Source organism: Macrotis lagotis, chromosome X (assembly GCF_037893015.1).
Source record: "Macrotis lagotis isolate mMagLag1 chromosome X, bilby.v1.9.chrom.fasta, whole genome shotgun sequence".
Taxonomy (NCBI): domain Eukaryota; kingdom Metazoa; phylum Chordata; class Mammalia; order Peramelemorphia; family Peramelidae; genus Macrotis; species Macrotis lagotis.
The window spans coordinates 699,390,867-699,417,923 of record NC_133666.1 but is presented as its reverse complement, the minus strand read 5'-3'; the positions used below and the strand labels follow the sequence as shown (position 1 = coordinate 699,417,923).

Genomic DNA, 27,057 nt, shown 5'->3' with positions numbered 1-27,057 from the left:
CAGGACTGGGGGTTCGGAAAAAAGCCAAGGCTTGAAGCAGCCCAACCCAGCCCAGCCTAGAGATCACCAGCAACAGCTTGAAGGGGCAGGGAGAAAACTCTTGCTCGACCAGAATGAGTGTGGAGTGAGGAGCATGACCAGGACTCTGCAGCAAGAATCAGGAGAAAGCAGCCTGCACCCCAGAGATGGTAAGGGAAGTCTGCAGAGATTTCTCTGCTCTCCCTGGGATAGGACTCTGCTGTTTGCCTGCACTCTCATATTGCAGTTTGGGCTTCCATACTAAAGAACCAAGCTGGATCTCTCCTTATAGCCCCAGGGCAGAGGGTAGTGCTATGGTCATCTACAAATCAAAGCACATACTAGAGAGCATAAGACCTTGCAGGAATAAAAGGTCCCAGTGAGGTGTCCCCAAGAAAACCCAACCCCAAAGCCTTGAAAGTGCTGTAGATTGGTCTTGGGCTAAGGAAATGAGTAAACAGAAAAAGAATTTGACCACAGAGAATTGCTTTAGTACCATGGAAGATCAAAACACATACTCAAATGATAACAAAATCAAAGCTTGCATACCTCTAAGAGAAATAGAAAATGGGCTCCGACTATGGATGAGCTCAAAAAAAGACTTTGAAAAGAAATTAAGGGAAGTGGAGGAAAAAATGGGAGGAGAAATGGGAGGAGAAATGAGAGCAAGGCAGAAAAATGATGAAAACCAAATCAAAAGCTTGGTGAAAGATATACAAAAAAGTACTGAAGAAAATAGTATGTTAAAAACCAGTTTAGGCATATTGGAAAAAAACAAAAGGCAAATGAGAAGAATGCCTTAAAAAGCAGAATTGGCCAGCAGGAAAAGGAGATAAAAAAAGCTCTCTGAAGAAAATAATGGAACTAAAAGAAGCTGATGACTTTGCAAAAAAAGCAGAAAGAAATAAAACTTTGCCAAAAAAGCCAAAAATTAGAAGAAAATGTGAAATGTCTCATTAGAAAAACAACCAACCTAGAAAACAGATCCAGAAGAAATAATTTAAAAAATTACTGGGCTATCTGAAAACCACAACCAGGAGAACCACCTAGACTTCATTTCTTTTTTTTTTTTTTTAGGTTTTTGCAAGGCTAATAGGGTGACTTGCCCAAAGTCACACAGCTAGATAATTAAGTCTGAGGTCAGATTTGAACTCAGGTCCTCCTTACTCCAAGGCGGGTGCTCTATACACTGTGCCACCTAGCCACACCCAGACTTCATTTTTCAAGAAATAATAAAGCAAAATTGCCAAGATCCAAGAAGCTGAGGGTAAAATACAAATTGAGAGAATTCACCAGTCACCCCCTGAAAGAGATCCCAAAAGAAAAACTTCCAGGAATATTATAGCCAAATTCCAAAACTCCTAAATCATAGAGAAAATTCCAGAAACAAACAATTTGCTTCCAGAAACAAACAATTCAACTACCGAGGATCCATAGTCAGGATTACACAGGATCTAGCAGCATCTACATTAAGGGCTCGTAGGGATTGAAATATATTCCGGGAGGCAAAAGATCTTGGTTTACAACTGAGAATCAACTACCCAGTAAAACTGAACATCCTCTTTCAGGGGAAAAGTTGAACTCTCAATAAAACAGGGAACTATCAAACTTTCCTACTGAAACAACCAGAGCTGAACATAAAGTTTGATCTCCAAGTACAGGGCTCTGGGGAACCATAGAGGGGGTGGAAGAGAAGCACTAACTATGAGGAATTTAACGATTTTGAACTGTTTGGATTCCTGCATGGGAAGAAGATATGGATAACCCAAATGAACTTTCTCCTTTTTAAAAGAGCTGTTAGAAGGAGTATATATAGACAGGACATAGGAAAGAGCAGAATATAATGGTATGATGTGGTAAAGGGATGGAGTCAATGGGCGATGGAGGAAAGGACTGGGAGGATGGAAAAGGAGATGAAGAAGAAGCTGAGGGATTTCACATGAGTAAATACAAAGCTTTTTCAATGGAGTGGAGGCAGGGAAGGCAAGGGGAAATGAGTGAGCTTTCATTCTCATTGGAAATGGCTGAGAGAGAAAATGACATACACACTTAATAGGATGAGGAAATCTGTCTTGCCCTGGAGAAGGATGGGAGGAAAGGGACAGGATGGGGGGGGGGGGGGGTTAGGGGTGAGGGAAGGGGGGGAATAAGTGATGGAAGAGAGGGAAGATTGAGGGAGAGGGTACTCAGATTCAACACACTTTTGGACAGGGCCAGGATGAAAGGAATGAAAGAGAATAGAAAAAATGAGAGTGGGGAGAAATAGAGTGGAGGTACAGTTAGTAATAGCAACTGAGGGAAAAATATTGAAGGAACTTTAATGGTGGACTTATGATAAAGAAAGCAACTCACCCCAGAGACAGAAATCTGAACAGACTGAAGTACAACTTTTTTGTTCTCTTTCTTGAGGTTTCCCATCTTTATGCGGGGGGGAGGGGGGTTATGTTTATTCTTATGTTTACTCTTATAACATTCAATTTACATCAATGTATGGCATGGAAACAAGGTAAGACTGTCAGCCTTCTGTGGGGGAGGAAGGGAGGATGGAGGAAAAATTGTAGAATTCAGAGTCTTGCAAAAAATGATGGGTACATATTACTACTGAATATAATCAAAAAACAAATGCTTAAATAAATAAATAGACAAATAAATAAATAAATGAATGAATTAAATGGAAAAGGGAATAGATTGTTATTTCTCTTTCAGTCATTGCTGGTAAGATTCTTGCTAGAGCCCTTCTCAATAGACTAATCCTTTACCTGGAAATTAGTCAACATCCTGAGAGCCAGTGTGGCTTTAGAAAGGGTAGAGGAAATCAATAATGGTGTTTGCTGCCCCACAACTCCAGGAAAAGAACAGAGGTACACAACATTTGTAGATGCGACCAAGGCCTTTGATACCATTAGTTGTGAGGATTTATGGAAAATTTTGTCAAAATTTGCTTGCCCAGGGGTGGTTAGGTGGCACAGTGGATACAGCCCCGGCCCTGGAGTCAGGAGTACTTGAGTTCAAATCCAGTCTCAGACACTTCATAATGACCTAGTTGTATGGCCTTGGGCAAGTCACTTAACCCCATAGCCTTGCAAAAACCTAAAAAAGAAAAAAAAATTTGGCTACCCAGAGAAGGTATACAGTATTATGTACCAATTTCATGAAGGCATGCATGCCTGGGCTCTGGATAGTGTATGATGCTCTCAAGATTTCCTAGTCACCAATGAAGTAAAACAAGAACGTGTCAATAATTGCCTAGCTGTGTGACTTTGGGCATGTCACTTCAACCCATTGCCTTAAATAAATAAAAATCAAAAAAAAAGAAAAAGAAAAAGAAAAAATGGCTCTGTATCCCTCACTTCTAAGCATGTTTTCAGCCATGTTATCAAATGCCTTCAATGAGGATGAACAATCTCAAAGTCAGCTACCACACTAAGGGCAAATCTTTTAATTTGAAAAGGTTACAACCCAAAACCAAAATGGAAGGAGTGTTGGTACATAATCTTTTGCTTGCAGATGATTGTGCACTCATTACTGTTTCTGAAGTTGAGAACAACAAAGTATGGATCAGTTCTCTGCTGCTTGTCCTAATTTTGGTCTAACAATTAACACCAACAAAAAACTAGTACTCCATTCTGCTAGCATCACACCAGTCATATGTGGAACCATTGATTACAGCAAATGGACATGTTTTGAGTACAATGGACAAGTTAACTTACCTTAGGAATGCCCCTTCCAAGGAAGTACACATTTACAATGGGGTTGACACTCACATTGCCAGAGTTCAATATTTGGGAGGCTCCAAAAAGAAGTATGGAGAGAACAGGTATTAGACAGACTATCAAACTGAAGGTCTTACAGAACTGTTGTGTTGACCTCATTGCTATGTGCCTGTGAAATCTCAACAGTCTACCATCTCCATATCAGGAAACTGAATAGCTTCCATTTAAATTGTCTTAGGAATATTCTGAAGATCACCTCATAGGAAAAGATACTAGACATTGAAGTCCTTTCTCAATTTAAACTGCTTAGCATTACTACAGAGAGTGAAATTACAATGAGATGGACACATTGTTAGAAAGCCAGACCCTTGCCAAAAAAACGCATTTTAGGAAAATTCAATCAGGGCAAGTGTTCATAAGGAGTTCAGAAGTGATACCAAGCCACCTTGAAGGTCTCTTTGAAGAAATTTAGAATTGACTGTGCAGCTTGGGAGCCACTAGCAAAGGACTGTCCAGCATGATGTATCCTCATCAGTGAGGGTGCTGCACTCTAAAAGAACAGAATTGGAGCAGGTTAAAGGAAATGTGACATCCATACGTTTAGGATACCTATCCTAGATGTTCACATGAACAATTTTTGTCCAACCTGGGGTAGAGCATTGTAAGCTCATATTGGACTCATCAGCCATAGTAAGACAACTGTAATTTGTTTCAAACATAGTGCTGTCATTTTGGGATTTCTTCAATAATGGACAAGAACCAACCAACCAACCAAATGGAAATCAAGAAGAGAATGCACTGAATGATTCCCAGTCAGATGTTTGTCCATATATTAAGTGAAAATATGCATTTACAATTGGGCACTGACAGGACATGATGAAGAACTGTTAGAATAGGAAGGAAAGATCATTGGATCATAAGCACTCTATCCTATTCTGAAAGCAGTCAGTCCAAAATGACAAAGTGACAGCTGGAGGAAATGATGTTTCTATGAAAGGTGATTTAGAAACACACTGAACAGAATTAATGTTACTTGGCAACTTTGTTTATTTTTAATCTATAACATTTTTCTAATATACACTAAGAATGTACCCTCAAGTAAAAGCCTTTCCATATTGATTACATCCTTAATGTTTCACTCCAGTGTGGATTTTCTGATGTGCAGTAAGATGGACCTTCTGAGTAAAAGCCCTTCCACATTGATTGCATTCATAAGGCTTCTCTCCAGTGTGGATTCTCTGATGTGCAGTAAGAACAGCTTTCAGAGTAAAGGCCTTTCCACATTCATTACATTCATGAGGTTTCTTTCCAGTGTGGTTTCTCTTATGTGTAATAAGACTGCGCTTCCATGTAAAAGTCTTTCCACATTGATTACATTCATAATGTTTCTCTCCGGTGTGGATACTCTGATGTGCAGTAAGACTGTTCCTCTGAGTAAAAGCCTTTCCACATAGACTACATTCATAAGGTTTCTCTCCAGTGTGGATTCTCTGATGTGCAGTAAGATAGGCCCTCTGAGTAAAAGACCTTCCACACTGACTACATTCATAAGGTTTCTCTCCAGTGTGAGTTCTCCGATGGGCACTAATATGTGATATGTGAGTAAAAGTCTTTCCACATTGAGTACATTCATAAGGTTTCTCTCCAGAATGACTTCTCTGGTGTGCAGTAAGATGAGACTTGTGAGTAAAAGTCTTTTTACATTGATTACATTCATAAGGTTTCTCTCCAGAATGACTTCTCTGGTGTTCAGTAAGATGAGACCTGTAAGTAAAAGTCTTTCCACATTGATTACATTCAAAAAATTTCTCTCCAGAGTGACTTCTCTGATGTGCACTAAGATGAGACCTGTAAGGAAAAGTCTTTCCACATTGATCACATTCATAAAGTTTCTCTCCAGTGTGGGTTCTCTGATGTGCAGTAAGATGAGACCTGTAAGGAAAAGTCTTTCCACATTGATTGCATTCATAAGGTTTCTCTCTAGTGTGACTTCTCTGATGAACAGTAAGATTGTCCCTCCGAATAAAAGCCTTTCCACATTGATTACATTCATGAGGTTTCTCTCCAGTGTGGATTCTCTGATGTTTAGTAAGGTAAGATTTTTGAGTAAAAGTCTTTCCACATTGATTGCATTCATAAGGTTTCTCTATAGTTTGGATTTTCTCATGTATTGCAAAGAATTCTCTCCACAGGAAGTCATGGGAATTGTTATTTATGGCTCTTTGCTTGTGAGTTTCTTCCACACAAAGGCTCAGTTTTCCAGGAGTTTCTTTCAATTCAAGTCTGATCTCTTTTTCTGAAAGAAAAAAAATACACAGAAAATACACGTACATACCCAGATACACACATATATGTGTATGTATATCTATCTAGATTAAAAGCTACACACATAAATATAAATACATGTATACGTATATATATGTATACATGTATATATGGAGAGAGAGAGAGATCCCCTTCCCAACACTAGTAGGACCTAAATTCATTCATTTTTTAAAATAGATTTTAATTATTTTGAATTTAAAAATTTTTCCCACGATCTTGTTTCCCTCCCCCCACTCCCCCCCCCAAGAAAGCAGTCTGTTAGTCTTTACATTGTTTCTATGGTATACATGGATCTAAGTTGAATGTGATGAGAGAAAAATCATATCCTTAAGGAAGAAACAAAGTATAAGAGATAGCAAAATTACATGGCTTTTTTTTTTTTAATTAAAGGTAATAGTCTTTGGTCTTTGTTCAAACTACGCAATTCTTTCTCTGGATACAGATGGTATTCTCTGTCACAGACACCCTAAAATTGTCCCTGGTTGTTGCACTGATGGAGTGAGCAACTCCATTAAGGTTGACCATCACCCCCATATTGGTTAGGGTGTACAATGTTTTTCTGGTTCTGCTCATCTCACTCAGCATCAGTTCATGCAGATCCCTCCAGGCTTCCCTGAATTCCCCTCCCTCCTGGTTTCTAATAGAATAGTAGTGTTCCATCACATACATATACTACAGTTTGTTAAGGCATTCCCCAAATGAAGAACATTCACTTAATTTCCAATTCTTTGCCACCACAAACAAGACTGCTAAATTCATTTACTTTTTATTTCCTCAAATAAAGAAAAAAGAATTCTATTTTCTATGGGCAGAATCAATCATTTTGAAATGCCAGAAGCTCACATTGAGAAAATTATTTAATTTACAATGAACTGCCTGCACAATCACAGTGGATACTGACGATAAACAGGTGTCATAGGCAATCTCATGACATTCACAACTGGGGCCATGGGCTCAGAATAGCCTCATGACTTGACCAACATCCCAGCAGTTGACACCATAGACAATGAAGCAATTTCAAAACTAAGTATGTATGCACCAAGTGGTACAGCATCCATATTCTCAGGAGACCTGTGGAGAAAAAGGAATGGGGATTGAAAGGAATATAGCTTGTTTCCACAGTACATGGTACTGACACAAAAACTGACCATGTACTAGGGCATAAAACTCATCATCATATGCAGAAATAGTGAATACTTTCTTTACAGACCATAATGCAATAAAAATCACAAGCAATAATGGGCCATAGAGAGATAGACCTAAAAATAATTGGAAACTAAATAACATCATTTAAAGACTGAGTGGATCAAACAACAAATCATAGAAAGAACTAATGATTTCATCTAAGATACTGACAATAATGAGACAACATATCAAACCTTATGGGATACAGTCAAAGCAGTTATTAGGGAATATATTAGGTCTCTAAATGCTTATGTGAATAAAATGAAAAAAGGGGAAATCAATGAACTGAGAATGCACCAAAAAAGTTAGAGAAAGAACAAATTAAAAACCCACAAATACCAAAATAGAAATTCTAAAAATTAAAGGAGAAATTAATAAAATCAAAAGCAAGAAAACTATTGAACTAATAAATAAAACCAAGAGTTGGTTTTAATGAAAACAAAAAATCAAACAGCAAAATAGATAAAGCCTTTGGTTACTTTGATTTTAAAAAAAAGAAAGAAGAAAACCAAATTTCTAGTAGCAAAAATGAAAAAGGTGAACTTCCTACCAATGAAGAGGATATAAAAATAATTTGGAATTATTTTAGCCAACTGTATTTTGATAATCTAAATGAAATGGATGAATATTTACAAAAATATAACTTGCCCAAGGTTAAATGAAGAGGAAATAAAATACCTAAATAACCCTGTCTTCAAAAAAGAAATTCAACAAGACATCAATGAACTCCTTAGGAAAAAATCTCCAGGAGCAGATGGATTCACATGCGAATTCTATCAAACATTCAAGGAACAATTGATTCCAATTCTATATAAACTTTTTTGGAAAAATAGATGAATCTGGAACTCTGTCTAATTCCTTCTATGACTCCAATATGGTGCGGATACCTAAACTAGGAAGAGTCAAAACAGAGAAAAAAAATAACAGACCAATTTCCCAAATGACTATGAATGCAAAAATCATAAAATAAAATACTAGCAAAGCAATTAAAACAAGTTATCACTAGCATAATGTACTATGACCAAGCAGGATTTATTCCAGGAGTGCAAGGTTCAGTACAGGAAAACTGTCAGTATAATTGACTTTATCAATAACAAACCTAACAGAAGTCATTTGATTATCTTAATAGATGTGGAAAAAGCCTTTGACAAAATACAGCACCCATTCCTGTTAACAAAACTAGAGAGCAAAGAAATAAAATGATTGTTCCTAAGAATGACAAGCAGTATCTATCTGAAACCATCAACAAGCATTATGTGCAAAGGGGATAAGCTAGAAGCATTCCCAATAAGATCAGGGGGTGAAACAAGGATGTCCATTATCACTACTACTATTCAATATTGCATTAGAAATGTTAACTTCAGTAATAATTTGAAGGAATTAGAAAGAAAAAACAAAACTCTTACACTTTGCAGATGACATGATGGTACCCCTGGAGAATCCTTAAAAAAAAAAACCCTAAAAAACTACTAGAATAAGAAACTTTAGCAAAGTCATAGGATACTAAATAAAACCACATGAATCCTCAGCATTTATATATATATATATATATATATATATATATATATATATATATATATATATATGTATATATGTATTTTACTAGCAAAATACAGCAACAAGAGCTAGAAAGAGAAATCCCATTTAAAGTAACTTCAGACAATATAAAATACTTGGGAGTCTCCCTGCCAAGGCAAACTCAGAAACTCTATGAAAACAACTATAAAAAACTTTTCACACAAATAAAATCGGATTTAAATAACTGGACAAATATCAACTGCTCATGGATAGGCTGGGCTAATATAATAAAAATGACAATCCTACCTAAATTAAACTATTTATTTAGTGCCTTACCAATCAAACTTCCAAAGAATTACCTTAATGAGCCAGAAAAAAATTGAACCTAAATTCATATGGAGAAACAAAAAGTCAAGAATATCAAGGGATTTAATGAAAAAAAAATAAAGTGGCTTAGCCTTACCAGATAGATCTAAATGTGAGAAATGTAGAGTGTTGGTCTTCACAGGATGTGGAGGGGAGCCCTTAGGGAATCCATTACAAAGGGGGAATGGCCCAGCCAATCACAAGACTGGAAGAGTTTTCCTAATCCCATTCCAGGAATACCAAACCCCAAACAGATTCTCAACTGTTCAAGAGTGACCTATGGAGTTTGCACAATTAGGTAATTGAATATTAACCCACACACCTCCCAAGACCATTGGGGTTCATTAGTATATCATGCATCAGGATGTGGGGGGGGGATCAAATTAGGGGTATGTCATGGAATGGGTAGACCTCTTAGATTGTAACTCAAACTCTGAGAGCCTATGAACATCCAAGAGGGAGGGGAAAGAGGTTTTGAAGACCATAAATAACCTGACTTTGAAGATTTTGCTTCACTCCTAGGTGAAGTAACCATACCTTGTAAGGTGTATCTTGCAAGGTTCATGAATAAAATGTACAATTTTCTCTCACTCTAGCAAGGTTTTTCTTTTCATTCATTAATAACATATATTATAAAGCATCAGTCATCAAAACTGTCTGGTATTGGCTAAGAAATAGAGTGGTGGATCAATGGAATAGACTTAGGTGTAAAACAGATGACAGAAAATGATTATAGTAACCTGCTGTTTGATAAACCCAGAGTCCAGCTTCTGGGATGAGAATTCTTGTTGATACAAATTGTTGGGAAAATTGGAAGTTAGTATGGTAGAAACTTGGATTGGACCAACATCTCACACCCTATACAATCAAAATGGTGTAGGATTTAGACATAAAATACAGTATTATAAGCAAACTAGGAGAACAAAAACAGTTTACTTGTCAGATCTTTGGAAAGGGGAGCAATTTATGACCAAGGAAGAGATAGCAAACATAAAAAAGCAAATTGGATAATTTAGGATATATTGAATTTAAAAGCTTTTGCACCAACAAAAACACTCTAACCAAGAACAAAAGAAATGTAATAAATTGGGAAACAATTTTTACAGCTAGTGTTTCTGACAAAAGACTAATTCCTAAAATATATATAGAGCACTGAGTCAAATTTACAAAAAATCCCCCAAAAAACCAAGCCATTCCCCAAATGATAAATGGGCGAAGGATATGAAAAGGCAATTTGCAGATGAGGAAATTAATGTGATCCATAGTATAAAAAAATTGTTCTAAATCATTACTGATTAGAGAAATGCACATTTCACCTCACACCTCTCAGACTGGCCACTATGACCAGAAAGGACAATGATCAATGTTGGAAGGGATGTGGGAAATCTGGGACACTAATACATTGTTGGTGGAGCTATGAACTTATCCAACCTTTCTGGAGAGCAATTTGGAATTATGCCCAAAGGGCAATGAAAATGTGCCTAAGCTCTAATCTATAAATATCACTAATGGGTCTGTATCCTGAAGAGATCATGAAAAAGGGTTAAAAACCCCACATGTACAAAAATACTTATAGCAGCTGTTTGTAGTGGCAAAGAATTAGAAATTGAGAGCATGTCCAACAATTGGGGAATGGCTAAACAAACTGTGGTATATGTGTGTGGTGAAACAGTATCATTCTATAGAAATCAGGAGGGACAAGATTTCAGAGAAGCTTGGAAAGACTTGCAATGAATTGATGCTGTATGAGATGAGCAGAACCAGAACACTGTATACCCTAACATCAACATGGGAGTGATGATCCAATTTGATGGAATTGCTCAGTGAACAGTGTCATAATCAGGGACAATTTGGGGGGGGGGGGGAACCTGTGATAAGAATACCATCAGTATCCAGAGAAAGAACTGTGGAGTTTGAACAAAGACCAAAGATTATTAGCTTCAATTTTTAAAAAATTGTCTTATGTCTTATATAATTTTGTTATCTCTAATATTTTCTTTCTTTCTTAACGATGTATTTTTTTCTCAACCTGTTTAATATTCATCTATCACATCTATCTGATTGCGCTCTGTGGTGGGGGGAAGGAGCGCTGCAAAATTCAAAACGCTGCAAAAAATGATTGGTAGCAACTACTATTGTATGTAATTGGAAAACAAATAAAATACTTATCAAAAAATTTATCCTTTCTTTATGTTACTGTTCTACCTAGGAGCTTTTCAAATAATCATTCAGTAGTTTCTTGGAAAGAATGCTCAGTTTATTAGTAGAAGAAAAACAAAATTACATCTATAGAAAAATCTCTTTTCAAAAGATGTTTTGCATCTAAACATTATTTTTTAAAAAAAGCATTATTTACAATTCATGGGCAAGTACAATAAAAAAATAAATCATGTCAATAATAATTAGCAATTCATTTTGAGTGATTTGAAAGTTTAAAAAAATAGATTTGATATCTCAGAGGGATCATATCCAATTCTATATTCATTTTCCAGCACATATGCATGAGTACTTTAATTATATTCTCTTTCAAAATAAAATAAGAATAGAGGGGCAGCTAGGTGGAGCAGTGGGTAGAGCATAGGCCCTGGAGTCAGGAGTACCTGAGTTCATTCAAATCAGACATCAGACACTTTAATTACCTAGCTGTGTGGCCTTGGGAAAGCCACTTAACCCCATGGCAGCTAGGTGAGGAAGTTGATAGAATAAAGGCCCAGGAGTCAAAATAAGAATGGAACTGGTAGTGCAGTGCATACAATGGTTGTTTTGGATATAAATATTCTTTGTTGTTTGAGTTTTTTTTTTTTGCAAGGCAAATGGGGTTAAGTGATTTGCCTAAGGTCACACATAGCTAGGTAATTATTAAGTGTCTAAGGCTGGATTTGAACTCAGATGCTCTATCCACTGTACCACCTAGCAGCCCCTTGGATATAAATATTCTGAATTTTTAAAAAAGCAGTATTTGCATTTAACCTGCTGGTGCATTAAAAAAGTATAATACTTAACATGAGTCAATTAAAAATGAATCTTTTAAACAGTGTGAGGGACAAAAATGCTGACTTTTCAGAAACATAGTACTAAATTAGTCTAAGCCATAGGCCTCAGTTTCTGTTTTCTCAATTATCAGGTGAGCATGGGAACCCTAACCATATAAGATGTAAACAAAGACTAAATTTCCTGGGAATGCTTATGTATACTCTCCTTCTCTTCAGACCATCAAGTGTGACCAACTGTTGTAAGGGTGAGCAGAAAAGAGTAGGGGGAATGGATTGTGGTTTTTGTGGGGGTTTTTTTAACCCTGCTCTTCAGCTTCTGTAGTTTGGTTCTCTCTCTCTCTAGGTTTTTTTGGCAAGGCAAATGGGGTTAAGTGGCTTGCCCAAGGCCACACAGCTAGGTAATTATTAAGTGTCTGAGGCCGAATTTGAACTCAGGTACTCCTGACTCCAGGGCCGGTGCTTTATCCACTCCTTTATCCACTCCGCCACCTGGCCACCCCTCTCTCTCTCTCTCTCTCTTAGAGAGTTAGGAACTGACCTGCTTGTTGCAAGAACTGAATTAAATTTTAACTCTTTGCTGCCAACTTTGAGAGGACTCCAAGGAGTCATTTTAGGTTAGGGTTTCAATACCCTGAACAAGAGTATTTAAACATGTCATTTTGACTAGTTTGAATTTAAAAATTCCTCAGTGGGAGCTTGTCCAATACTCCATTCATTTTTTACCTCATACAAGCTCGAAGATTTTCAATATAGATAGAATGCAGAACCTTAGATCATAAAGATCCAAATTCCAATCCCAATTTGAAAACTTGTTTGTCCTCTGACCTAAGAACAGAGTCACAGGGTCTCTGTACAACTAAGTTTCTCTATTTGTAAAATGTTCATAATAACTCTAACTTCTAGGATATTTATGAGAATAAAATGATACAATATTTATACAATAGGGGTAGTAAAAAGGCCAGTTAATTTTAACTTTAATTTTAACTGTATTCTCCCCAGTTCTGCTCTCCTTCTTAAGGCATCAATATCCTCATTCCTTTAGTTTCATATTTTCCTCTTGACCTGTTTGCATTTCTATTCACAAACATTATCTTTCCAATGTCCCAGCTCTTCTTTGGAACCTGGATGCTGACCTCAGTGACAGCAGAGTGTCTCTCACCTTCGTCTGTGGCCTCATAGCTCAGCACAGTATCTGAGGCAGAAGGTACATCAGAGCAACATTTCCCAATCTGTTCACTCCTCACCAGCTCTTCAGTAAGGTGTGCTTCCTACCCCTTCCTCACCACTAAAACAACAGGATATTTGTCAAGGGTCATCTTAGCCTTCTCATCTCCCATCAAACAGATAGTTTCTCCTTTTTGACCCCCATATCAGATGAAGAAAATCCCTTTACTTATACTCATTGGAACCCTCCAACTGTCCTAGAACTAGACAAAATGGTTGCATACATATTTGTATCTATCAGCTGTTTCTCTGCATGTAGACATAATCTTTCTTCATTTTTCTATATATTCAATTTCAGTAATTATAAGTCAAAGAAAAAAAAGAAGAAACTCCCTGTACCAAGCTACCAATTTCATCGTTTGACTGAAACACATCTCTTAAAAAGTTACCAATATGGGCGGCTAGGTGGCGCAGTGAATAGAGCACCAGCCCTGGAGTCAGGAGTACCTGAGTTCAAATCCGGGCTCAGACACTTAATAATTACCTAGCTGTGTGATCTTGGGCAAGCCACTTAACCCCACTGCCTTGCAAAAATCTAAAAAAAAAAAAAAAAAAAAAATTACCAATATTCTCAAAATTGCTGAAATTAATGGCCATTCCATAAGTCTATACTTCTTGTCTTTTCTGAAATGCTGTCACTATCAATCTCTCCCTTTTCTTCATACTCCCTTCTCTAGATTGGAGTGACATTGTTCTCTCATGGTGCTACTTCTATTATTATTTGTTTTTAAGTTTTTGCAAGGCAAATGGGATTAAGTGGCTTGCCCAAGGCCACACAGCTAGGTAATTATTAAGTGTCTTAGACTGGATTTGACCCAGGTACTCCTGACTCCAGGGCCGGTGCTTTATCCACTGCACCACCTAGCTGCCCCTACTTCTATTATTTTAAAAAGAAAACTCATTCTTTGTCCCCAACACTCCCATCTTCTTATATTCATAATTCAGTAGTTCAGACACTGAAATAGTATGCTATGCCCTTCTCATCAACTCTCACATATTCTGACTGCTGACCCAGTCTTTTGCAAAATCCTTTAGCTTCTGCCTTTTTACTTTCACATTTATCTGTTTGTCTCAACACTGTCACTAGTGCACATCCTAATCAGTCTCTCAGCTGAGAGATTGTAAGAACCTGATGGTTGGTCCAGCTCCTCCCAGTCCAATCATTCCTCCATCCAGTTAACCTATTCTTTCCAAAGCTCTCTCTTGATCATGTCACCATCAGCTCAACAGTGGCTCCCAGCAATAGGATCAAATGTAAAACCCAATCTAGCATTGCTACAGCACTTCATCACCAACCCTCCTATTCGAATATTCTTGTATCCTATTTCCCCCCCAGATATGTTACAATTCAATTAATATGAGTCTCCTGTCAGTTTGTGGAACAAGTTCCACTTCTGAACTCCATGAGTTTCCCCAGTCATTCCTAGAGCCTAGAATGCTTTTCCTGGTTTCCCTGATGCCCCACCTACAGACCATCTGACACAATAAATCTTTACTAATTCTACTTAAATTTATGATAGAGGGGTAGCTAGATGGTGCAGTGGATTCTGCAGATAGGAGACCTGAGTTCAAATTTAGACTAAAATACGTGATACTCAATAGGTTTCTGCCCTTGATCACATCCCTTTACCCCACTGCCCTACAAAAAACAGGAAATTCATGACCTATTTTTTTCTTGACTAGCTCCACATTATCATGTCCACAATGGGTTTCCATAGTCTTGTCCTCTTCTCTACCCTTAATAGACTATGAATTCCATGGGAACAAGGAAAGTTGCCTGCATTAATTTATGCTCTTAGTGCTGTGCATAAGGTTTGGATCATAGTCAGCACTTAGATGTTTGTTGACTTGAAGAAGGGCTAGGAAAGATCTCATAAGGGACAAAAAATACCCTTTTGCACTATCAAAAGAATTCCAGGAGCATCAAGGTTGCACAGTGAATAGAGCTCTGGCCCTGGAATCAGTGGACCTGAGTTTAAATTCAGCTTCAGACAGTAATAATTACCTAGCTTTGTGACCCTGGGCAAATCACTTAACCTCACTGCTTCGCAAAAATCAGGGGGAAAAAAAGAATTCCCTACCCACAAATTCCAAACAGAGACATCTTTCAGAATCCTAGAGGTTGAAAGACTAAGGAATCCAAGTTTTGATATTACAATAGGGACTGAGGCTCACTGATTCAATGATTAATCCAGGAAGGCACTGCTAAAAAATATCTGAAAGAGAGTTCCATGACTGGTGATCATACCCCAATTCTTGGTTCATTATTAACATGCAGAAGTCTCTTGGATCAGAGCTCTCATCTACCTGCTTTCTCCTGACTCACCTGGACAGCAGATTCTCAGACATTCTTGATCCAGCCTCCATGGAGACAACTTGTGGTTGAAGCAAGAAATCATATCTTGTTTGGTAACTAGAAACCCTGTAAAGAAGAATTAGTTAGGAAAGAAATGGAAAGAAACTTGGAATTTGGTCTTATTTTTGGACAGGACTATAGTTGTAGACTTGCTTCATTTTGGGAATCACTCCCTTATGTTCGTACAAAGGAGTCTGGACTCAACCAGTAGTGCTTTTAATGAGAATAAACTTAAAATTGCATTTGCTGTTCTGAAAAATGGCCAAACTCTCCCCCCCGCCACCCCGCTCCAATCCTGTCAAGATCCATTCTAGTAGAAACACAAAATTCTAAAATTGTGGGAAAGAGTTATTGTACAAGACCAGCCTAGAACCCCCAGGAATAGGGGCCTGGATGAAGCAGCTTCTGCCCTGTTGTCTACTATTCATCTGGGGAGTCTTTGCCTCTACAAATGAGATTCTCCTATATTCTACTATAGAAACTTGACTTGCTCCAATTCTATTTCTTAGACAGTCTGTTATTACTGGCAATGCCAGGAGTATGCGAGAAAGGACCATAGAGTGGCTTCCAGGTCTCTTGAAAAACAATCTTAGAACATTTAGCTTTTGAGCTCTGAGATGAGTGAGAGAATGTCATGGAATCTCACTGGAGTCAGAAAATGTGGTCTTGGGGCTACTTCATCATAGTATTATCTAGAAATTAGAGACAGCTAATAATGCAATGAAGAGAGCCCTGGGCAAAGAGTGAGGATTCCAAAGTCTAAAATCCAGCCTCAGGAAGTTACTAGCTGTGAGTCACCTAACCTCCATTTGCCTCAGTTTCCTCAACTATCAAATGGGGACAAGAATATGAATTGGGATAGCTAGGTGGCACAGTGGATAAAGCACCAGCCCTGGAGTGAGGAGTACCTGGGTTCAAATCTGGTCTCAGACACTTAATAATTACCCAGTTGTGTGGCCCTGGGCAAGCCACTTAACCCCATTTGCCTTAAGAAACCTAAAAAAAAAAATGAACTTGGAAGGTTATTATCATGATGAGGTGACCTAATATGATAAAGAAAGCACTTGGCAAAGACGCTGGAAAACAATAGGTGAAAAAAAATGCTTATTCTCTTCCCTTCCTTTCCCACCATCTGTAGCAGAATTTTAAGGTCATATGAAGGAAGATTAAGGACAAATTTGCTGGGACAAGGACCTTCAAGCTACAAATAGAGATGACTCTTGAAAAGAAGAATATTCCAACTACTAAACTCATCCCAAAGAGTAAGGGTTTCAATGAGGAGTTGCCTGCAAAATTTTGGCAGGCAAATACTTGGCCAGATAGAGGTTAAACTGAATAACCTGAGATTGGTTCCACATCAGTGGTGCTACCACAATGAATTGATCTTTGACTGGAAGCTACCTAGAATAGGTATGAGACAGCTATAAGAGCAACAAAGGAGACCTTCAGGTTTCTATCACACACAACAGAAAGATATTTTAAAAGAAAACCCATCCTTTCTTGAGGTCCCAATCTCTTGGACAAAAGCAATCAGCACTTTTCTCTCTTAAATTAGATCAATGCTCCAAACCTTCCATAGTAGAGAAAAAGGATATTTCCATTGATTGAAGACACAGTGTCATCAGGGGAAGTGTCCTTACCCAAAGAGATCAGGTTCTGGGCATTCTCCAACATAACCTCCTTGTACAACTGCTTCTGAGGATGTCCCAAGAGGCTCCACTCCTCCTGAGTGAAGTCCACAGCCACATCCTTGAAGGTCACCATTACCTGGGGACGATCAAAAGTCATCAGATGTAGACCTGAAGGACTCCTTAAAACCAAACAGTTCGGGGCGGCTAGGTGGCGCAGTGAATAGAGCACCGGCCTTGGAGTCAGGAGTACCTGGGTTCAAATCCAACCTCAGACACTTAATAATTACCTAGCCATGTGGACTTGGGCAAGCTACTTAACCCCATTGCCTTGAAAAATCTAAAAAAAAAAAAAAAAAAAAAAAACAGTTCAGCTCAACAATTATAAGGGAGAACCTGAAACACAGAAAGTGATTTGTCCAGAGGTTAGCCCTATATGAAAGGCAGAGTCAACTCCAGAACTCACAGGCATTAAGAGACTAATGGGATTTTGAGATAAGCATTTATGTGATCAGTTGAAATAAAACTGAGAAGAGTCTTATAAGGAAAAGTGTCTCCCTGAGGAATCAAGGAGGAAGTTTGTGTTCTCTAAGTGAATGGTAACTGGATCTTTAGAGAAGAACAAAGGGTGATGTGAAATTTCTTCCTTATCAAATCAGACAGATGTGCTCAGGGAAGTTGGTGATATAAGCCAGAAATTTCCACTTTCCAGATTTTTCTCCATAAAATGACAAAAAAAAAAATCACCTTGAAATGAACATCGAGTAGCAAAACTGGAGGGACAAAGCAGGAGGAGAACTTAAGAGAACTCAGAGAAGATGGCAGGGGATGAGATCTGACCTGATTCAAGTGAAGACACCCCACTGATTCATTAAACAGGAGACCCTGAGGGAAGCACTGGAGGCCTCAAGAAATTTCACTACAGGGGCAACTAGGTGGCATAGTGGATAAAGCACCAGCCCTGGAGTCAGGACTACCTGGGTTCAAATCCGGTCTCAGATACTTACTAATTACCTAGCTGTGTGGCCTTGGGCAAACTTAACCAACCCCATTTGCCTTGCAAAAACCTAAAAATAAAATAAAATTTAAAAAAAATTCACTACAGCAACTTTTGTGGCACAAACTTTTCATCTAAAGCAAAGAAGATGCTGAGTAGGGGAAGATCGAAGAACCCTGTGCTGTGTGGAAGCCATGGCAAACAGTGCTGACCAGACATGACCCTGACTGTGCTTATGGGTAAGAAAAAGCAAATACCACAAGGAGTGAGATTTTCATTCAGTATGGCTGGTGTAAAGAAGAGGAAGAGAGGAGTCTCTGAGGTTGAGCCCCCAGATAGAACTTAGAAAACAATAGTAAGAAGCACTTGAGGAGGGCAACATTACCCACAATTCAAGATGAAAACTTGATGATGCTAATATTAAGGTGCTAAAAAATAAAATAAGAGAAACTAAAGATGAAAAATTTACAAAAATAAAGATCCTGGCTATTTCTTGATACACTGGTGCCAAAAAGGATTTGGGATCATACTCAAAAGAAGACAGTGAGGTACAAAAAGCCATTCATTCCTTAAAGACCATGGGAAAATTTCTGGTGAAGTTCCCTCAGGATTAAAGAAGTGTTTATGTTGAGAAAAACCATGCATTCCATGGAACCCAGGACAGCCTGCTTTTGCAATAAAACTGTTTTCCTAACTGAGGCATCCTGACTATGAAAATCCTATTTTTTCTAATCAAAACAGTTAGGAAGGTCATCAGGACCTCTAGACTAAAAGGGTTCAGTAACAGGTCACCCCATGATCTGGTGAGATACATATTTTGAAAATATTACATTGCTTTCTTTGAGTCTCTTGCTGGGTAGACTTTTGTGATTAGATTCTACCCCCTTAAACCTAGCCAGTGGGCTAAAGGGGAAGGCATTTAGGGTGGGGGAAATTGAAGTTAGAATCTATATATAAACCAAAATTGTGCTTTCTGTGCAGTTCTTTAAGACACTATCCTGGTGTGCCTGAGAGTTTGCCCTTTCTGAAAAAAGTAAAATATCAAAAACGTTCCTTTGCTCAGATCAGTCTCTGAAAATTTTCTTCAGTGTATTTTTAATCACACACAAGACTAATGTCAAATGACCCAACATTCCAAAAGAAATCTTGTAAGAAATTAAAAAGGATTTCAAAACTTGTATCAATTAGAATGAGAAAAATTACAAAAAATTTAAAAAATAAAATTCAATTATGAAAAGTTAACCAACTGCAAAAGGTCAAAGAACAATTTTAGTAATAAAATAAAAAGGAATTCAAATATAAAATAAGAAACAAGAGAAAATTGGAAAAATAAAAGCAATCAAAAATTATAAAATGATCAATTTATTAGAAAAAAGACAAAATATTAAAAGTAAATGATTTTATAAAAATTTGAGTTGGACAAGAAGGATTGAATGACATGATAAGGCAATTGGAAAAAACAGAAAAGAATCTGAAAAATCTCATTAGGAAAACAAATCATCTGGAGAACAGATCAAGGAGAGATTATGCAGGAATGGACTGATTGACCTAAAACTTATCTGAAAAAAAAAAAGTATCTGGGTACAATATTACAGTGCTGTAAAGTGCCCTTAAGTTCTAGACCAAAAAAATGAAGTAGAAATATAAAGAACAGACTGAATATTTGGCTGAAAAAAACCCTAAGAAGCAAATTGAGAGGACTATCAGGGTCAAGGTTCAAAATTCCCAGATGAAAAAGAAAATATTTGAAGCACCAAATTAAAAAATCTGAAATAACATGGAAGAATAATGAGGGCAAGACAAAGCAGCTTCTACAGAAAAAGATCATAGGTCTTAGAACACCAAACTTTAATGAACAAAGGAGCTGGGGATGCCTCCAAAAATAACACATCCAACAAAGTTGAGTATAATCCTAAATAGGGAAAAAAAATGTGCATTTGATGAACTGAAAGACATTCAAGTATTTGTAACAAAAAGACAATAACTCAATGGAACATTTGATTAAAAAAAAGAACTAGAAGAAATATTAGGAAATCACTGAGGACTTATGGTTAAGGAACTGATTAAAGTCAAACTGTTTACTTATGATAGAAGAAAATTTTGTTGATATGAGTAATTACTTCTTATTAGCGATAGTATTCTTAAAGGTATTATCATTTCTATGGTAATTTGAAAGATTATGGCTGAGTTTGTATATAAGGTGATTCTAAAAACCAATACAGGGTGGCTAGGTGGCACAGTGGATAGAGCACCGGCCTTGGAGTCTGGAGTACCTGGGTTCAAATGTGACCTCAGACACAATAATTACCTAGCTGTGTGGCCTTGGGCAAGCCACTTAACCCCACTGCCTTGAAAAATCTAAAAAAAAAAAAAAAAATACAGAAAGTATCTCATAAAAATAGATCATGAGAGGAAGAATTTAATATAGAAAAAAAAACAGGTGGGGATGGGGAGTTGGTAATACTGGATTTTTGCTTTCATCTGGAATAAGGAAGAATCTTTGGGAATCTTCTGAACCTCAAAAGAGGGGAGTAAACGAAGGGATATTGTGGGGGTGGGACATTCAGAATGGCATATAGATTAAGTTTAGGGGGATGGCAAGGGGATGACAAGGTGGATAGAGCACCAGTGATGGAGACAAGAGAACAGGAGTTTGAATGTGGTCTCAGACACTTGATACTTACTAGCTGTGCAACCTTTACCAATTCAGTTAATCCTGACTGCCTCAAATCCAGGAAAATATCCAGTCATCCTGATTCATATCTGGCCATTGGACCCAGATGACAGTGGAGGAGAAAGTGAGGCTGGGGACTTAACACGGCTCCCCCTCAATTAAAGTCACTTCCTGCATTTGTCATGGCATCATCTTTCTGATGTCATGATCTTCTTCAAAGAGGATGAAAAAACAAACATCAACCAAAATGCTCTAAATCATTATGGATTAGAGAAATGTAAATTAAAACAATCTTGGGAAATCATTTCATACCTATCAGACTGAGTAAAAGAATAGAATATAATGGAAAAGTGATATATGTTGGAGGGGATAAGGAAAAATCAGGACACTAATTCATTGTGAAATTGTAAAATGGTCCATTTCAGAGAGCAATCTGGAATCATGGTCAACAGTTTTTAACCTAACTTTGACGCAAAAATCCCATCATCAGCTCTATATTGTTTTTTCTCTTTTTCTTTGTTTCTTTCTTTTTTTTTTTAGGTTTTTGCAAGGCAAATGGGGTTAAGTGGCTTGGCCAAGGCCACTCAGCTAGGTCATTAGTAAGTGTCTGAGACCGGATTTGAACCCAGGTCCTCCTGACTCCGGGGCTGGTGCTCTATCCACTGCAGATGACAAAGAGATACCAGGACATCAGCAACACCTAGACTACAATTTCTGCTCTGCCGAGACAGGCCAGGACAGGACAGGAGAGGCGAGGAGGCCCATTGGCCGGGCAGACAAGATTCCTAGGAAATACAGATTTGGACATGAAATGGTCCCCCAAAGGGAGCTGGAATCGGGGGAGTGTGAAACCAAGCCGCAGGGCGCCCATGCGGGCGCGGGGGCTGCCTCCCGGAGCCGGGCAGGGCCCCGGGCCTGGCACTCACCTGGGCTGCGGGCCGGGGGCTCCCGGGGACCATCCCCTCCGAGGCCGGGCTCCCTGCGGGGCAGCAAAGGAAGCAAAGCGCCACCGTTACACGACGCGCTCGGGCCGGCTTCTCCCCGGCCCTCCCTTGTCTCGCGGCCCCGGCAATGGGCCACGCCGCCCGGGCCCGCCTCGGGGAGGGAGGGGGCTGGGGGGCCGGGCTGGAGACCCCCGCCCATCCCCCCCAGGCGCCTCCCGGGCCCCCCAACAGCCCGGAGCGCGGGGGGGGGGGAGGCGCGAGGCCGGACGGGGGCGGGGGGAGGGGCCGCGTGTCCGGGGGGGCTCCCGGCTTCCTGCGGGCAGAGTCTCAAGTGGGGGGCCCCGGAAGTGTGTGACAGGAGGCGGGGGGGCTCCGACGCGGACCCACCCGGGACGTGGAAGCTCCGAGCGGCTCCGTGGGGGACTCCGGGTTAGAAGGAAGCAGAGCGCGGAGCCGGGCGGGCGGGGCCTCGGCGCACACACTTCCGGCTTCCGGTCAGGCTCCCCAGGAGGCTTCCCGGTCCGGAAGCACCGCCCGGAGGAGGCCCCGGATCCTCCAATCACGGCCGGGACTACAGGACCCAGAATGCCTCTGGGCCCCGAGCCCCGCCCCCACCACGTGCCCAAACTCCTCCCAGTGCCCACTGCCCGCCTGGGCCCGGCGTCCCGCGCCAGCACCGTCTCCTTGTCCCCGAGGACAGCGAGGAGTGTCCGTGCTTCCAGCCCCGGTCGGTGCCCCTGGGAGCCACAGCCGGGCCCCCGCCCCTGCAGAGCCCACATGTGTCACCAGCGATGGAGGGGCAGATGGCACCCTGGGCGCTTCTCGCCTCCAAAGAAAAGCAAAGCGGCCTCACTCGGAGCCGGGTGATGCTGCGCCCCACGGCCGGCACACAGGGCGCCCGGCGGGGCTTCCACGCCGCTGAGCTGCTTCGGGCCTCCCTCCGGCAGGACACGGCAGGCAGGCTGCTCCTCCGCCCCAGCCCCCTGGAAGCAGCTCTACAGTTCTCAGCGCTTCAGGGTGGTCGGGGCTGCCGTCCGCCACCCATAGCAAGGCTTGCCACGGTGAGCTCTCAGCCAAATAGTCGTGGACAAGCTTCTGGTGTTCCAACGCCATGGCCGGGCCATCATAGTTGTGCTCTCTTTAGCAGTTTAGCTTGAGAAAGGACCTCAGGGACTGGTAGATTTTCCTGCCAGGTGACTCTCAGAATCTTCCAAAGACCAATTAAATAGGAACAATTCAGTTTCCTGACAAGGCCCTGGTGGATAGACCAGATTTAACAAGCACACAGCACAGCGGTTCTGTAGACATTCAGTTTGGTGGTCAGTCGAATACTTCTCTCCTCCACTTTCTTTCAGCGCTTCCCCAATACCGAGCTTGCTCTGGCAATGCAGATGTCAACCTCATTGTCACTGGGGACCTCTCTGGAGAGAACGCTGCCAAGTGTAAGTGAACTTGTCCACAGTACTTGCACCATCTCCATTTGCTGTTATGGATGGTTCCACACATGGACGGTGTGGTGCGGCTGATGAAGCACCTGTGTTTTTTGGTGTTCATTGTTAGACCAAAATGAGCACAAGCAGCAGAGAATCGATCCGTACTTCGTTGCATCTCAGTTCAGAGGCTGCATTGATGCACAACCATCTGCAAACGGAAGATCAATGCTACCTCCACTTTGGTCTTGGCTTGTAGCCTTTTGAAGTTGAAGTATTTGCCATTGGTTACTGTCCTTGAGACTGCTGACCCTTATAATCAATGTACCAAAAGGGGAGAAGCTCATAATTCTTGGTAACTTTAATGTGAGAGTAGGCTCAGATTTCCAAAGGGAGTACTTGGAAGGAATGGAGTTTGAAATAGCAATAGTAATAATCACCTTCTACTGAAGACTTGTACATCTCATGTCCTCATCACAAACATGGTCTTCCATTTTTGTAAGCACAATAAAATTTCCTGGATGCACACTCAGAGCAAACATTGGCATCTATTAGACTATGTGACTGTAAGGAGAAGAGACAGATAGGCTATGACAAAGGCAATGGGTAGTGCAGAGTGCTGGACTGATCACAGACTCATCCTCTCTAAGCTAAATATTCACATTCAGCCACAGCTATGACCCCAAGGCAAAATGACTACAAGAAGAATTAATGTCAAGAGATTGAAGTGTCTGTCTGAGTGTAAATAGTTTGATGTTAACTTGAAGGGAAAACTGAACCAATACACAGGTGGCAACAGCAGAGCAGTAAAAGAGAGGAGAGCTTTCACAGATCTTATGTACAGCACTGCCTTTGCTCAGCTAGGCCAGAACATTTGCAAACATCAAGACTTCCTTGATGAAAATGATGAGGAAATATAGAAGCTGCCAAATGAAAATGGAGAACCCCACAGGAAAACACCAGAAAGCTAGTTCATTCTTTTCTAAGGAGGTATTTAATTCCATCAAAAGTAGAGGACAAGTCACTTAACCCCACTGCACTGCCTTGTAAAACCTTAAAGAAAAGTAAAGGACAGGGCGGCTAGGTGGCATAGTGGATAAAGCACCAGCCTTGGAGTCAGGAGTACCTGGGTTCAAATGCAGTCTCAGACACTTAATAATTATATAAATAATTTAATAATAAATAATATAAATAAAAGTATATAAATAAATAATAATTATATAATAATTTGGAGCTTTCCAAATGAAGAAGAGATTTTGAAGGTCATTATGCTCCTTTCAAGTGGCAAAACACCTGGTGCTAATTCTATTCCAACTGAAATCTCCATGGTGGGGGGGGATCCATTGCTCATCCAAAAGCTAACTGAAATATTCCAGGTTATATGGCATAAAGAAGTTATCCCACAAGAATTCAAGGATGCAGGGTGGCTAGGTGGTGCAGTTGATAAAGCACCGGCCTTGGAGTCAGGAGTACCTGGCTTCAAATCCAGTCTCAGACACTTAATAATTACCTAGCTGTGTGACCTTGGTCAAGCCACTTAACCCTATTGCCTTAAAATAAATAAAAAAAAATATAAAAAGAAGAAACATAAAGAATAGTAGAGAGGAAGGATGAATATAGATCCAGACCTCAACTGCTAATAGTGCCTGGGTCATGTTTGCACAGCTTTGAAAAAGTACCAACACTTCCAACAGATTTTGGCAGTTTTGTCCTGGGATGAGCCCTAGTCCTAAAGATTGGAAACCCTTCCCCTAAGTCTAAATCATCAAGTCAAGGCTGGTAAGAATCTTGCCAGAGTCCTTCTCAATAGGTTGATCCTTCACCTGGAAGATGTCACTTCCCTGAGAACTAGGGTGGCTTCAGAAAGGAACAGTTGATATGGTGTTTGCTGCCAAATAATTCCAGGAGGAAAAACCAGGAGCAGAACAGAGATCTGTATACAATATTTGTCAATCTGACCAAGGCCTTTAATACTGTCAGTTATGAAGGTTTATGGAAAATTATATCAAAATTTGGTTGCCTGGAAAAGTTCATCAGTATTGTATAACAGTTTAATGGCGGCATGCTTGGCCAGTTTCTAGAAAGTGTAAGATGCTCTTGAGATTCCCTGGTCAGCAATAGAGTGAAACAAAGCTAAGTCCTTAGTCCCATGTGTTTTTGCATGATGTTTTCAACCATGTTATAAATTATATTCAGTGAGAATGAACACAGCATCAAGGTGAGCTAACACACTGATGGTACGTCTTCAACTTGAAAAGGCTATAAGCCAAGACGAAAAGTGGAAGGAGTGTTAGGGCATGATCTTCTGTTTGCAGATGATTATACACCAATGCAGCCCCTGAAGATGAGATGCAACAAAATATGGATCGATTCACTGTACTCTTTTTGGCCTAATAATAAACACCCAGAAAACACAGATGCTCCATCAACCAGCGCCACAACATCCATATGTGGAACCATCAATTATAGGAAAAGGAAAACTTCTGAGTAACTGTGGACAGTTCACTCATGTTGGCAGTGTCCTTTCCAAGGAGGTACATGGTTTTTTTTTTTTGTTTTCCTTTTTTAACTTTTTTTTAAAGAAATATTTTATTTATTTTGAGGTTGGTTTTTTTTTAGGTTTTTTTGCAAGGCAAACAGGGTTAAGTGGCTTGCCCAAGGCCACACAGCTAGGTAATTATTAAGTGTCTGAGACTGGATTTAAACTCAGGTACTCCTGACTCCAGGACCGGTGCTTTATCCACTGTGCCACCTAGCCACCCCTTTATTTTGAGTTTTACAATTTTCCCCCTAGTCTTGCTTCCCTACCGTCCCAGAAGGCAGTTTGTTAGTCTTTCCATTGTTTCCATGGTATACATTGATCTAAGTGAAATGTGATGAGAGAGAAATCATATCCTTAAGGAAGAAAAATAAAGTATAAGAGATAGCAAAATTACATAATGAGATAAGTTTTTTTCCTAAATTGAAGGTAATAGTCTTTGATCTTTGTTCAAACTCCATAGTACTTTCTCTGGATACAGACAGTATTCTCCATTGCAGACAGCTCCAAATTGTCCCTGGTTGTTGCACTGATGAAATGAGCAAGTCCATCAAGGTTGATCATCACCCCCATGTTGCTGTTAGGGTGTACCATGTTTTTCTGGTTCTGCTCATCCCAAGGAGGTCATGTTGACAGTGAGGATGACACACACTTTCCTGAGCTAGCTCAGTATTTGGGAGACTCTGAAGGAAAATGTGGGACAGAAAAGTTATTAGACTGACTACCAATCTGAGGTCTATAGACCATTGTGCTGACCTCTTTGCTATGTGAAACCTGGACAGTCTACCAGTGTCATATTAAAAAACTGAATCACTTCCGTTTAAATTATCTTAGGAAGATTCTGAAGATCACCTGGCAGGAGAAGATACCAGACACTGAGGACCTTTTTCAATGTAAACTGACTAGCATTTCAACCTTACTACAGAGAGTGCAACTAAAATAGGCTAGCCATGCTAAAAATACACTTGCAAAAAATATTATTTTATGGAGAACTCACACAGGACAAGCACTCAAAAGGGGGTCAGAAGAAACAATACTGGGACATCCTGAAGGTCTCCCTTAAAAATATTGGAATTGATTTGCAGCAAGGGAAACTGGCACAGTTCTGCTCAGCATGATGTGCCCTCATCATTTAGGGTGCTGAGCT

At 39.8% G+C, this 27,057-nt stretch overlaps 1 protein-coding gene and 1 pseudogene across 1 annotated transcript in view; one reads left to right on the top strand and one right to left on the bottom strand.

The window, feature by feature from the left end:
• Positions 1-22,151, bottom strand: part of LOC141497225 (uncharacterized) — a 41,449-nt gene extending 19,298 nt beyond the window's left edge. Inside the window, 4 exon segments of the mRNA XM_074199871.1 lie at positions 4,871-6,027; positions 15,669-15,764; positions 17,339-17,465; positions 21,924-22,151. Of these exon segments, the coding sequence (XP_074055972.1) occupies positions 4,871-6,027; positions 15,669-15,764; positions 17,339-17,465; positions 21,924-21,956 (1,413 nt within the window). The 5' untranslated portion in view covers positions 21,957-22,151.
• Positions 1-27,057, top strand: part of LOC141499640 (vomeronasal type-2 receptor 26-like) — an 841,716-nt pseudogene that overhangs the window by 629,735 nt on the left and 184,924 nt on the right.